General features: G+C 48.5%; 1 protein-coding gene across 1 annotated transcript in view; it reads right to left on the reverse strand.

Moving 5' to 3' along the window:
• Positions 1 to 275: 275 nt before the first annotated feature.
• Positions 276 to 14,063, reverse strand: part of arhgef40 (Rho guanine nucleotide exchange factor (GEF) 40) — a 29,168-nt gene continuing 15,380 nt past the window's right edge. Inside the window, exons 13-26 of the mRNA XM_084002502.1 lie at positions 13,789 to 13,927; positions 13,226 to 13,345; positions 12,659 to 12,850; positions 12,063 to 12,578; positions 11,613 to 11,983; positions 11,036 to 11,285; positions 10,316 to 10,405; positions 9,303 to 9,509; positions 5,868 to 6,047; positions 5,601 to 5,781; positions 4,945 to 5,055; positions 3,304 to 3,413; positions 1,207 to 1,250; positions 276 to 1,123 (exon numbers count right to left, since the gene is read on the reverse strand). Coding sequence (XP_083858628.1) covers positions 1,224 to 1,250; positions 3,304 to 3,413; positions 4,945 to 5,055; positions 5,601 to 5,781; positions 5,868 to 6,047; positions 9,303 to 9,509; positions 10,316 to 10,405; positions 11,036 to 11,285; positions 11,613 to 11,983; positions 12,063 to 12,578; positions 12,659 to 12,850; positions 13,226 to 13,345; positions 13,789 to 13,927 — 2,494 coding nt within the window. The 3' untranslated portion in view covers positions 276 to 1,123; positions 1,207 to 1,223. The remainder of the gene's footprint in view (positions 1,124 to 1,206; positions 1,251 to 3,303; positions 3,414 to 4,944; positions 5,056 to 5,600; positions 5,782 to 5,867; positions 6,048 to 9,302; positions 9,510 to 10,315; positions 10,406 to 11,035; positions 11,286 to 11,612; positions 11,984 to 12,062; positions 12,579 to 12,658; positions 12,851 to 13,225; positions 13,346 to 13,788; positions 13,928 to 14,063) is intronic.

A 14,063-nucleotide genomic window follows, 5' to 3' on the forward strand; every position in this document is an offset into this window, starting at 1 on the left:
TTTTTTTTGGCTTGTAGAATATGGAACGTATGTTGGAAAAAAGGCGTTAAAATATATACGTATAAGGCACGGGAAGAAACCCACATAAGTTACACTTTCTATAGACGACATAACGTTCTTTACGTCTTTATCTTAAACAAACGGCCGGATGTGAGACTGTAAAAAAAAAGAAAAAAAGAAAAAAGGTTTCGTTGCTGTGCGAAGATCTAGACGTGACCTTGTGTTGGTTCAGCCACTGTACCAGGCTCTGAGTGTGTGTGTGTGTGTGTGTGTGTGTGTGTGTGTGTGTGTGCGTGTGTGTGTGTGAATAGAGCTCCACTGTCTTATAACAATAAGAATGACTGCATGTGTGTGTGTGTGTGTGTGTCACACCACCCATGCCTCATTTACATAGATGCAATCACACCTATAATGCCAAACATTTCTACACAGGCAAAAAGGGGGGGGGGGGGGGGGGTATGTGGGGGGGTAGAGGGAAAAAGCCTACAGTACTCCATTCAGCAGTTATGAAAATGACAAAGTACATAATACATTCCAAATCTGCAATGGATTTACGCCCCTGCATATTACTTCCTGTTTATTATCAGATGCCGGAGCATGTGATGTGATGCCCCCCCTCCCCTCCCCTCCCCTCTCCCCCACCGGGGGCAGTCAGTGGTTCAGACCAAGTGGTTTGGCCTAGTGGGGAAGCCGCGGGGCAGACAATGGCCACACTGTGTGGCTGAAGTGCCTTTGGTGTCAATGACTCTGCCAGCAACTGAGACTGGCAGATCCAAAATGGCGGAGAGGGAGCGCAGAGGGAGAGAGAGAGCCCTGCTGGTGCTTGTCATGGTGTAAACAGGCACTTTTGATGCTTTTTATGGGAGCCTTTCTTCATGAGGGAGGGGGGGGGGGTCATATCAGAGCTGGGAGGGGTCAGCGCTGCTCCGGCTAATCTGCTGGCATTTATGTGTTTTAAGGAGGTGAAGTGGGCAAAGGAGGAGGGGAGGTGGGGGGCAAGTTCAAATAGTCTCTTTATGTCTTCTTGCTCCTCGAAAGTCCAGTTCAGCTTTTTCACCCCGGAAGTCCGATAGAGATGCTTTTGTAAAAAAAAAAAAAAAAAAAAAAGTCCTGGGTCCAGTTTCTGATTGTAAAGAAAAGAAAAGAAATGAAGATGATGAAATGTCAGAATGTTAACACGAAGAGAAATAAAAGGTAGTAACTTACTCTCCATGAGATGACAGTTACACAGCTGTGGAGGGAGACTGGCTCTGAGGGGGGAGAAAGGAAAACAGAAACAGTCACATTTTCTTCTATTCTGTAAGTGTGTGTGTGTGTGTGTGTGTGTGTGTGTGTGTGTGTGTGTGCGTGCCAGAGCAATCCTCCCTCTGTTGTTGAATATGTGCGTATCGCTGTCTGTGTGTTTGCCCTATCTGTTTGGGCTGCGTGTGTCCGTCTGTCTGTCAATCTGTTCCCAGCGCGGTCTGTTTGCCAATCTGTCATATTCTGTTTGCTAGATAAGGAGATTGAGTGTGTGTGTGTGTGTGTGTGTGTGTGTGTGTGTGTGTGTGTGTGTGTGTGTGTGTGTGTGTGTGTGTGTGTGTGCAGAGCAAATTCATTTAAACTCTGCCATGGTGACGGCAGGCAGGTATTGCTGTTTTCTTTAGAAGATGCATACTCATTGTCTTCACTGTACTAATATAGAAATACTTTTGCTGTTTGAAGGACCTTTTTTCTTCTTCTTCTTTTTTTTTTTTACATAAATCGACTCTTTGAAATTGCAGCAGTTGTTGCACAACGACTCCACTAATCTCAGACATTCAAATGGCTGCAATTCCACAGCAGCCGGGGGGACATTTTGAGTTTTTCTATTCTGTACAAAAATAAATAAATAATAATAATTATATATATATGCAATGTGTGATACAGGAAGAAAACAGGAGATAGTTGTGGGAGAACGTTCCCTACAAATGAGCTTTCAAATGCGTGCAAAAAAAAGAGCCATGCATGAAGATCAGGCAAATTACTGATTAGGAAATGACACATTTCAGCGATTTCTGATTGCAAAGCCTCCGGTTGGAGAGCAGCCGGAAACATTTGCAGAACACCAACCCGACTTTCTCTCCCCTCATTCACTGTGGCGTCCGCTATCCAGCCGAGGTGAAGGTATCAATGAGGGGATCATTGAAGGTATCATTGAAGGTATCATTGAAGGTATCGTTGAAAGTATCATTGAAGGTATCACTGAAGGTATCATTGAAAGTATCATTGAAGGTATCATTGAAGGTTAATTGAAGGTATCATTGAAGGTTAATTGAAGGTATCATTGAAGGTATCATTGAAGGTATCATTGAAGGTTAATTGAAGATATCATTGAAGGTTAATTGAAGATATCATTGAAGGTTAATTGAAGGTATCATTGAAAGTATCATTGAAAGTATCATTGAAGGTATCACTGAAGGTATAATTGAAAGTATCATTGAAGGTATCACTGAAGGTATCATTGAAAGTATCATTGAAGGTATCATTGAAGGTTAATTGAAGGGATCATTGAAGGTATCATTGAAAGTATCATTGAAGGTAACATTGAAAGTATCATTGAAGGTTAATTGAAGGTATCATTAAAGGTATCATTGAAGGTATCATTGAAGGTTAATTGAAGGTATCATTGAAAGTATCATTGAAGGTATCATTGAAAGTATCATTGAAGGTTAATTGAAGGTTAATTGAAAGTATCATTGAAAGTATCATTGAAGGTATCATTGAAGGCATCATTGAAGGCATCATTGAAGGCATCATTGAAGGTATCAAGAGCTTCAAGTTTGGTATTTGGATCCATGTGACCATATTTGGACTGCGGAGGAGTGACGGGTGGATCTGACGAACATCTGGCTCCTGTTTTGAAGCTGTTGACAAAGTCAGCCTCATAATTTGAGGTCAACTTTACAGCGAAATGCTAAATTTAGTAGCTAACTGCATTGGTAGCGACGGGAACGAGGCCATTGTCAATCACAAGGTAGCCCCGCCCCTAAAGCATCCCCTGCTTTCTAATTAACTTCATGAACATGATGGTGTTTTGTCTGTTGTTTTTGTTTGTTTGCAACCAGAGGAGTTGCCCCCAAATGGCCAGTGGAGAGAATGCAAGTTTGAGGCACTGCGGCATCGGCTTCACTCTTCAGAACCAGATTTGTTCCTCTCTATCTCGTCAGCCTCGATATCAATGTAATAATCCATTCTGTTGGCCAACTCGACCTGACATAAGTGATCTGTTCCTGGAAAAAAAAACCTTGATATTTGGAGGTGTGTTGTCACTGTGAACCCCACCTGGGAGTAACCTGTTGATCCGGAGCTCCTCCTGGGGTCCCTCCCTGACGCCGGGGATCCCCCCTCCTTCTGGCTGCCCACCGAGGAGGAGTCTGAGCAGCTACTGTGGACTGACATGGACGAAGAGGCGGATGGAGGTCAACAGAAAGCATCAACATACATCAGGACACTTTCAAATCTGTGTCTGTGGCTCCAGGCATCAAATATCTGGGAGAAAAATCTTTGCCTTTTCCATTCAGCGTTGTGATTATACTTTTAGAGTGCAAAGAAATCACTGCATCATAATGTTTTGTTGAAGCGGGGACAGACCGAGTGTGGGAGAGACAAAGGGAGAGAGAGAGAGAGCGAGAGAAGGCATTTTTTTCACCCCGTTCAATGAATTTCTAACACTCCGTTCTGTCCCGAAGGACAATTCATGCATTGAAATCCTGAGCCGCCACACTCAATGAGACACCTGGTGAGCAGTATGCGTATTACACCGAGTGTGTGAATGGGAAATCACTTTGGCTCTGGAAGGGGGGGGGGGCTTCAGAGGCTGGATGGTGGGTCTGGAATCTGAGGAATTATAGCTGCGTTTGTGTGTTTTTTTTATTGTATTTCAGAAGCAAGATGATGATTTTTTTCCAGTATCTTTTACTCATTTTTTTTAGATTTCTCTTAAATCAGATCGCTGTCTGAACACTGACAGACTCACAATTAAGTTTTAGATTTGATAAAATATGTATAATTTATGTTAAATATTTGTCATGTACAGGAAAAGGGATCCTTATTACATTAACATTAAAGGAGCACTTTGATAAACACTTAAATCCCATTGGATTAGACTGAGTTACTTGTATGTTACTTGATTTAAGGATTGAGGGTTCTGTGTTCCTGGTCCTGGTCTTGGAGGCCGTTAACGGCTGAGGAGCCACACCTGAGCCTGATTGAGGCTCCGGGTATAAAAGCTCATCAGTGGATCCTTCTCACTTCTTGCCTCCTCTGTTACGCGGCTGTTGCTTTGTCACATTTGTTTGGTTCTTTTTGGTTTGGTTTTACTTGTAACTCATCTGGTCTCCCATTGTTGTGGCCTTTGAGCAGGTCCTGGTTCTGGTTCTCCTGTGCCTGATGCATGATTTTTGACTCAGTGGCTCCGATGATTAAGAATCTCTAAACAGAAATAGCCCGTCTTCCCACTGATGGTCTGATTTAGTATATAGGTCATATGGAGTAATCTGTATAAACTGGTTTCATAACCTCACAGTCACTTGAAGTACTCCAACAGAACCACCACTAATATGATCCCACGTAGTACTGTGATCTGCAGTAGTTTTCTGGGAGACGCGGGACTGAAGGGTGTGATGGGGTTTGATCACAGCAGAAGTAAAACACTGAGCTACATATTCTCTGCAGGCATGTCACAGCTCTTCAAAATGTCTCCGTGTGAGTCAAATATCAGACATTCATAGAATAGCCCCGGGGCGCCAGAAAACTTTTTTTTTTTTACCTTGTCACAAGGGGGAGAAGCACCCAGGACCCATTTGGTTTTCTGAGATTACAGCAGCATATTTGAACAATCCTGTAATCTGATCTGGTCACGTAAAACCGACGGACTTCCTGGAGCCACAGTTTCAACTTGCATAGATCCCTGTGGAACCCCACCTCTGTCGTTGAGGCTGTAGATGGAGTCCAGTTCTGATCCTTGAGTCCCTGCCGCGTCCAGCAGCAGTTTACTGGAGATCCCCATGCAGAGGGACTCCTTCAGACACAACTCTGGGGGAAGAAACATGAATGTCATTTCATACAGAAATCACACAGCTATGTTTTTTGTATTCTGCCAGCTGCAGAGCGCCTCATCCTGTGTGATGCTGTAATCTGAGCCGACTACAGGAAGCGACCCTGAGACACAAGGTTTCATGGATATGATGTCAGACGTAGAAAACCAGATAAAGTTACACGGATTTATCTTCCATTTAAACACATAAAACCTCTGAGATGGACTACAAATGCCCACATAACAAAGCTTTACACCCAGTGCATGCTGGGATCTGGGAGCCAATGAACTACAAGATTAAGACGACGTCATTGGCTGTTGTCTTTGCGGTGCATTTTATTAGCCATGACAACATTTCGGCCTTTTACTGTAATGTCTTTATTTGAATCCTACGTTACCCACAATGCAACTCAAACGCACAGTTAAGTTGCTGGTTAATTCAACGCTCCTACGTGTGCTGCTACTTTCCCCCTTTTTGCAATCCGACATTGTGAAAGGGTTTTAGGTCTCTTAAGGCCTCCGAGGTCAAAGGTCAGAACCGTACCTGTGTTGTTGATGGCGTGCGTCCACAGCAGCTGGGCGATGTCACGCGTCCAGGTCGCTTTGTCCTCCCGGTCCTTCGCCTGCAGCGTGATGCAGTCTCTGGTCCGGGGGGCCTGCCGGACCCAGATCTCGAACCGGACCCCCTCCCCGCCAACGCTCTGGGTCAGACCCATCTCCCCCGTCTGCAGGCACAAACCGGAGACCGTGGTCAAACGAGAGAGAGAGAGAGAGAGAGAGGCTGGAGAGAGAGAGAGGGAGGGAGAGAGACCTTGATGCTGTGTTTGTAGCTGTAGGTGGAGCGTCCCGGCCCGGCGCTCTTCTGCTTGGCGAAGACGACGACGTGCTGGTAGAGGAAGACGCTCCTCACGCCCGCCCGCTTCCTGCGAGCGCCGCCGCACACCGTCAGCTCGCCCTGCCGCACCAGCTCGCCGCGCTCCGCCGCCGGGATCTGCACACACACACACACACACACACACACCTTTTAGGATGCATTTATCTTGGCCCGAGGCCCGGGCCCCACGGCTTTAATCTGCAAAAGATACCATCTTAATTTATATCTTAAGAGGCCATTTAGTCTCGAATTGAGCACTAAATCATGTCTTTTTTCTTTTTTTTTGCCAGTGGGTTGAAATATTTCACTCATTTTCCAATCTAGTTTAATTTTAGTGTTCTTGAAACAAGGAACAGAAAGTCTTCATGGGGGTTATGGACTCCGTTTACTTCCTGACAGATGCTCATTTTTGGCCAAACGCTCTCTTTGTGGCTCGGTTTCCGGGACAAAAATCTCTTCTTTACAGTCTCACTTTATTCTCGTTGGGAGAAATTTCAGCTGCGAAAGACTGAAACACACTCTTCTCAAAGAGTCAATAAAGACAAGGCCAAAGTGCTATTATAATTACGGGGCCGTGCACGCTGACACATTGAATCCCCCCCTCCACGCAGATTCTTCTGTCTGTTGGATCTTCGCTCTAATTGGCCGGCTGACTCGTGTCTTTTGTGCAGAATGTGACTTCATTGTTCGCGACGATTACAGGGTTAAAAAGGACTTTGTGCTGCTGCGACTCGGAGGCTGACGAACGCCAAGTCTTATGTAACGCTGCCGAGGGACTCGATGCTCGACGAGCGGAGACACGAGTGGACGGGGCGACACAACACAAGGAGACAGGGCGACACAAAGGGACAGGGCGACGCGACACAAGGAGACAGGGCGACACAAGGAGACAGGGCGACACAACACATAAGGAGACAGGGCGACACAACACAAAGGGACACGACACACAAGGAGACAGGGCGACACAAGGAGACAGGGCGACACGACACACAAGGAGACAGGGCGACACAAGGAGACAGGGCGACACAACACATAAGGAGACAGGGCGACACAACACAAAGGGGCAGGGCGACACAAGGAGACAGGGCGACACAAGGAGACAGGGCGACACAACACATAAGGAGACAGGGCGACACAACACAAAGGGACAGGGCGACACAAGGAGACAGGGCAACACAAGGAGACAGGGCAACACAACACATAAGGAGACAGGGCGACACAACACAAAGGGACAGGGCGACACAAGGAGACAGGGCGACACAAGGAGACAGGGCGACATGACACACAAGGAGACAGGGCGACACAAGGAAATAGGGCGACACGACACACAAGGAGACACGGCGACACAACACATGAGGAGACAGGGCGACACAACACAAGGGGACAGGGCGACAACACAAGGAGACAGGGCAACACAACACAAAGGGACAGGGCGACACGACACAAAGGGACAGGGCGACATAAGGAGACAGGGCGACACAAGGAGACAGGGCTAAACGACACACAAGGAGACAGGGCGACACAACACAAAGGGACAGGGCGACACAACACAAGGGGACAGGGCGACAACACAAGGAGACAGGGCAACACAACACAAAGGGACAGGGCGACACGACACAAAGGGACAGGGCGACATAAGGAGACAGGGCGACACAAGGAGACAGGGCTAAACGACACACAAGGAGACAGGGCGACACAAGGAGACAGGGCGACAACACAAGGAGACAGGGCAACACAACACAAAGGGACAGGGCGACACGACACAAAGGGACAGGGCGACATAAGGAGACAGGGCGACACAAGGAGACAGGGCGACACGACACAAAGGGACAGGGCGACATAAGGAGACAGGGCGACACAAGGAGACAGGGCGACACGACACAAAGGGACAGGGCGACACAAGGAGACAGGGCAACACAACACATAAGAAGACAGGGCGACACAACACATAAGGAGACAGGGTGACACAACACATAAGGAGACAGGGCGACACAACACAAAGGGACAGGGCGACACAAGGAGACAGGGCGACACGACACACAAGGAGACAGGGCGATACAAGGAGACAGGGCGACACAACACATAAGGAGACAGGGCGACACAACACAAGGGGACAGGGCGACAACACAAGGAGACAGGGCAACACAACACAAAGGGACAGGGCGACACGACACAAAGGGACAGGGCGACATAAGGAGACAGGGCGACACGACACACAAGGAGACAGGGCGACACAAGGTGACAGGGCGACACAACACAAGGGGACAGGGCGACACAAGGAGACAGGGCGACACAAGGGGACAGGGCGACACAAGGAGACAGGGCGACACAACACAAGGGGACAGGGCGACACAAGGAGACAGGGCGACACAACACAAGGGGACAGGGCGACACAACACAAAGGGACAGGGCGACACGACAAAGGGACAGGGCGACACAAGGAGACAGGGCGACACAACACAAGGGGACAGGGCGACACAACACAAAGGGACAGGGCGACACAACACAAGGGGACAGGGCGACACAACACAAGGGGACAGGGCGACACAAGGAGACAGGGCGACACAACACATAAGGAGACAGGGCGACACAACACAAGGGGACAGGGCGACAACACAAGGAGCCAGGGCGACACAACACACAAGGAGACAGGGCAACACAACACAAAGGGACAGGGCGACAACACAAGGAGCCAGGGCGACACAACACACAAGGAGACAGGGCAACACAACATGAGGACCGGGTGAACATTTTCTCTCAACTCAGCCAATAAAAGTAAAAAAGGGCCGATCGTTTATAAGCGACCGGTTACGCAGAACACGTTTATTTTTAAAACCTCGAGAGATGCGGGTCATGATGCGAGCGATGCTCGCTGCACTCGACGAACGCCCACGTGCACACGCCCGCCCACGTGCACACACCTGCACTTACGCTCTTTTCGCTCTGGAGAGCTTTTTGAAGTAGCTCAATGGGAGTGTTTGTGCTGCCGTAATCTCTCCCCTACGGAAAGGGGGAGGACAATGTGTGTGTGTGTGTGTGTGTGTGTGTGTTTGTGTGTGTGACGACTAGCTCTGAATGATACTGCTGTGTCAGAGGAGCACAATATGGGGCAAGTGAATGTGGTGTTTTCTGACTCATTGAACTTTGCAATAAACTTCCTCGTAACATCGTCCAGCAGTAAATTTGTTCAAACTGAAAAGAGCATTTGTATTTTCTTTATATTCCAAATAAAAGCGACTAAATCCCAGATATAAATACTAATGAACACAGTCCCGTCTCAGCCTGACCTCATCAGGATGAGTTAGTTTCTTCCCCTCGGAGGGAAAAAAGAAAGTGGGACTTTGATTCATAAACTGGGACAGGCGTTCTCACCGGGCATCCGACGATGAGGTCACTGGCCCTGAGGTCCTCGCCGTGCCGCTGGGCGTGTCTGAGGATGGAGAGGGCCGAGTCGGAGGCGGGGTTTATCCCTCCCAGCTCCTCCAGGGCCTCGCAGTACTGCTCCAGTCTCTGGGTGGGAGCCTGGAGACAGTGAGGGAAGGACAGGGGGGAGAGGGGGGAGGCTGGGGGGACTTTGGACTGTGGGGGAGAGGAGGGGGGGAGGCACATTCAGGCTTAAAATAGCTTATACAGAATTTAAAAAGTAGTGGTGGTCTACTTAGGCTAGTATGTGTAATGCAACTAAAAAGCTGTGGAATTTTAAAAAAAAGCAACTAAATCAAACAAAAAGGGACAAAACAAGCAAAAACATCACAACATCCATGGAAAAATGACAGAAAATCCATTAAGCAAAATTGTTTTGGATGCTGGTTGAAAAAAAAAAAAACACAAAACCTGATGACATCACAATCTATCCCTCTGTCTTCCAACTGCTCATGTCATCCTCATCGCCATAACGATCCTCGCCATCATCACCATACCCATAAACCCTCTTCTTAACAGCTGCCGTGTGGGAGCCGTGAACTGGCGCCGCCCCCTGGTGGCGGCCCCTTAGTAGTGCTCCCTTTTAAGAGACACTTGACAACTTGAATGAGATCTTAAGCGCTGTGATCTCTGCTTGTAAAAGTCCTCTCAGCAATCGCACGACGCCGACGGATCAGTTTTAGCTAATTGTGGCTCGCAAGCTCAAATTACTTTCCCTATAATCCGCCTTTAATTGGCTTTATTCTAGTGTACATTAAACATGTAATTAGCTTTACTGTACACAGCTCGTTCTTTTTTAATTGCAGCCGCCGTGGAATAAAGCAACTTTAATTGCTTTGTGCTTGTGATGTGCTCCAAAATATGAGTCGCATTGTGTTTGAACAGATTGTGGAAAAGGGACTATTTTCTTTGGTGGAAGCCTTTTACTGGGATGAGTGTGAGAACGTTTTCATGACTCTCACCTTGAAGAAGTCGGTGGCCTGCGAGACCAGCGGAGAGTCCAGGTCTGGTTTCTTCCTGATGTAGTGGGAGTACTGCAGGAACTGCTCCCGCTGTAAAAAGTAGAGAAGGGAGAACTTTTTTTATCATCTTTTTAATCTGATCTGATGAGTCAGTGAGGCAAATTATTATTATTTAAAGTGTGTAATAAATATAACAATCTCTGTTCAACTACAACTTAATACAGGTTGATTATTAAATACTAACTGTGACTTTATCAACATGTAATATTGTAGATTTTGTATTATATTATATATGATTATAGCTATGACAAGAACAGGGCTTGGGAGACAGAGAAGGGGATATTTTGGTGAAACTAAATTGACTGAAAATGTTTGATTCAATTTGATGACTAAATAAATGTTTTTATGAACTAGTAACAGTTACAGTTTTCTTTGACTATGATTTCTCTAAAATTACCCGTTTTTAAGTCAACGTTTGAGTAAATATGATTAAAAATTAAGATTACTAAAAAATTCTAAAAAAGAAATTGATTCCTGTACAAAATCCATCCTTAAAATGATGCGACAGGTTTGACTTGACTTTTAACTTGATTTCTGCATCAAAGACATCTTCAACGTACGATGAGGTCCTTAAAAATGTTTTATTCAGTTTGACAGAAAACCACCTCATAAAACAGAGTGAACTTTTCTTATTTTTGACTTTTGCGTTCCTGAACTCACGTATTTGCTGAAGCAGTCCTGTTGCAACAAACTCTGCACGAGAGCGCCCTCCATGGCCGGGAGCAGGTTCTGCGAGTGGAAGGCGCTGAGGCCGGCCCAGCCGGGGAAGACGGCGTCGGCCTTCCCCCGGAGGGAGGACGGGGCGTCTGACAGCTCCAGCAAGGGGAGGTAGGTCTCCTCCACCCCCTTCAGGATGGCAACGTACTGCCTCTCCGAACTCAGCATCCGGCACCAGAGCAGGTACAGCTTACTGGGGGGAGATGATGAAATGAGTAAAAACACTTTGGAGAGAGAGGAAGTGCAGATAGCAGTGAGCAACAGCAGAGATGAAACGCTTCAGATCAAATTATCGGAGATTGCACGGCGGCTGATAAAACTGTTGTGAAACAGACTTTCAACTGATGTCAAAAGCGATGAATCAATTCTTCCCTTTCATCTCGGCCTTCTCTTAATGCAATTTATAGTTCTGGTCTCGTTTCAGCGCCTCCCAGCCAACGCAGACCGCCCGCCGGGCCGTTTGAGTTTCCAGAAAAATAAAAACGAACACCAAAGTGTAGAAAAGACGACGCAGACGAACCTCTGGGCGGTCGATCCGGCTCGGTCCGTCCCCGTCTCCCTCTCGGTCCGCCCCAGCAGCACGTGTTGCCGCGGCGACCCCGTGTGGTCCACCACCTCCTTGCTGCTGACCTCCACCCCTCGGATCAACACGCCTCCGGCCCCTCCCCCGCCGCCCCACCCGGGGATGGCCGCGGCCATGCTCGTGGTCACCACGGGGTCCGCCACCGCCCGCCTCCCCAGCCAGGACATGGGGGAGCTGCGGCTCGGTCCGCCCACGGGGGACTCGGGTTTGGGGGTCGGCGTGCCTCGGCGGGGGGCCAGGAGAGCCTGGAGGTCGAAGCTCGGGTGGCGCTTCCTGGGCGGCTTGGAAGGCAGCGGCGTCTCTGGGGGCTGAATGTCGATATATTTGATACAGAACTTAGATTTAGTTTAAATTTCAATGATGAGACAAAAAGAAGCTGAAACTCACGCTCTTCTTTGCAGGATTCAGGAGGTTCTGCAGGAAGTTCCCTCCCCCAGCTCCGCCAGCTCCTCCCCCGCCTGCTCCCTCCTTCTTATTCACTTTCTCCTCGCCTATCTTCAGCGTGGAGCAGGTCTGCGGTCTGAACAGCGACGCCAGGGAACCCCAGGTCTGCATCCCACCGTCGCCCCCTCCGGCCCCCAATCCCCAGTCGCCCTCCCCTTCGGGACCCATCAGGTCCCACAGGCTGGTGGCGGACGGCGTCTTCGGCCTCCCCTGGGCCTGGTTCTGGGCCCTGTCCGTCTGGAGGAAGCGGGGTTTGACCTGCGCCACGGTGCGCTGGTAGCGCTCCACCGTCTGGGTCCAGAGGTCCAGGAGAGGCCCGCCCCCCAACTCGATGGCCAAGGAGCGGGCGTCCTGGAAGCGGGACGGCGGGATCGGCGGGAGGGAGGCGAGGGGGCAGGCGGAAGACGACGAGGAAGGGGAGGAGGAGGTGGAGAAGACCACCTCGCACCACTGGGTAGCCTGTGGAACATTTGAGAGCATTAGCGTGGGATCTTAAACACCCTAAATGCGCGGCGGCGAGGCTTCCTGCGCAGCATCACCTCGGTCAGCGTGGACAGCAGCCTCTGCGTGTTGTCCAGGGTGGTCCAGCAGTCGGACAGACAGTGGGACATGTCTCTCAGCTTCTCCCGGACCGGAGGCAGCCGGATCTGGACGTTGCTCAGGCCCGCCCAGTCCAGCTCGCACCAGCCCTCCAAGGCGCTGAGCACCGACAAGGTCTCGCTGTGCAGCTCCTAAAGCATTCAGGGAGATCCACAGTGAGGGTCTGAGTCTGGGAACAAACCCTGGAGTGTTTACCGTGGAGGTTTGACGAGACCAGTCGGGAAATCACGAACGGAATAATGGCTTTCGGCTGGGAACATTAGCCCGTAGCCACAAGTGTGCCATTGAACAGCGAGTTCTCCAGTCCTTTAGTAAGTAAGTCTGAGCAACATGTGTCTTAGGGGTCTAACAGGATTCAGAGTCTTGATGCTACCACAGGGTGGTGCCAAAGTAAGGGATTTTAAAAACCCCACACATGGTGGCTTCAATTTGAAGACGCTGTGGAAAAAAGTATATTTGAACATCTAGAAATAAAAGCAGAAAAGGAAATGAAGAGCAACACTCACGTTGGCTGCTTCTCTGAACGTCTTGAACTTCTGCTGTTTGAGTGAGAGTCTGCTGAGAGACAGAGGGGGGTCCTTGTAGTCCTCCAGCTTGGCCTGGACTTGCTCAATCTCCTTATCGCACTGGGGTTAAAAGAGAGAGGGGTGAGAGGAGGACACCAGCTTTTTAGTGTAAACGGGGGACAAAGAGGAGGAATGTATGAGGAGAAGAGATGGATGGCGATCACTCGCATTTCTGTCATGCTGCTTCATAAATCACGTTATGTTTTTACAAATCGGCTTCTAACGATCATAAAAACAACAAAGACAGTTGACTTTAAAGCCTTTTTCCCTTTAGCAGCGATGTGCTTTTAGTTTCCCAAAAATGTGATATATATATACAGTATATATATATATATATATATATATATATATATATATATATATATATATATATATATATTATCCAAGGAGACGAGGCAGAGCTCAGATTTTAATCTTCCATCTTTTATCCCACGTTGGCTTTATTTCATAGTTTATACAGTAGTTTAGTTCATGACATTCAGGAGAGGAAAAAGAAAACGCACCTTTTCCAGTTTGTCCACCAGCCCCGCCAGCCGTCCCAGAGCCTCCAGGTCGCGACCTCTCTGGTTGGACAGCCGGACGAGCCGGTGGAGGGCGTCGTCCACGCTGTCGTAGAGTTTGGAGGTCGCGGCGAGGGCGGCTCTGACGGGACAAAAAAGTGAGAACGCAACAAAAAAAGGTGAAAAACAACCCAAAAGGAGCGTTGCAGACCAGATGTCAGGCAGGAAAAAGAAAGTAAAGGCAATCAAATCAGCAATCAGCCTATATATTTGTTTTT

The sequence above is a fragment of the Eutrigla gurnardus genome (genome assembly GCF_963514095.1).
Source record: "Eutrigla gurnardus genome assembly, chromosome: 23".
Taxonomy (NCBI): domain Eukaryota; kingdom Metazoa; phylum Chordata; class Actinopteri; order Perciformes; family Triglidae; genus Eutrigla; species Eutrigla gurnardus.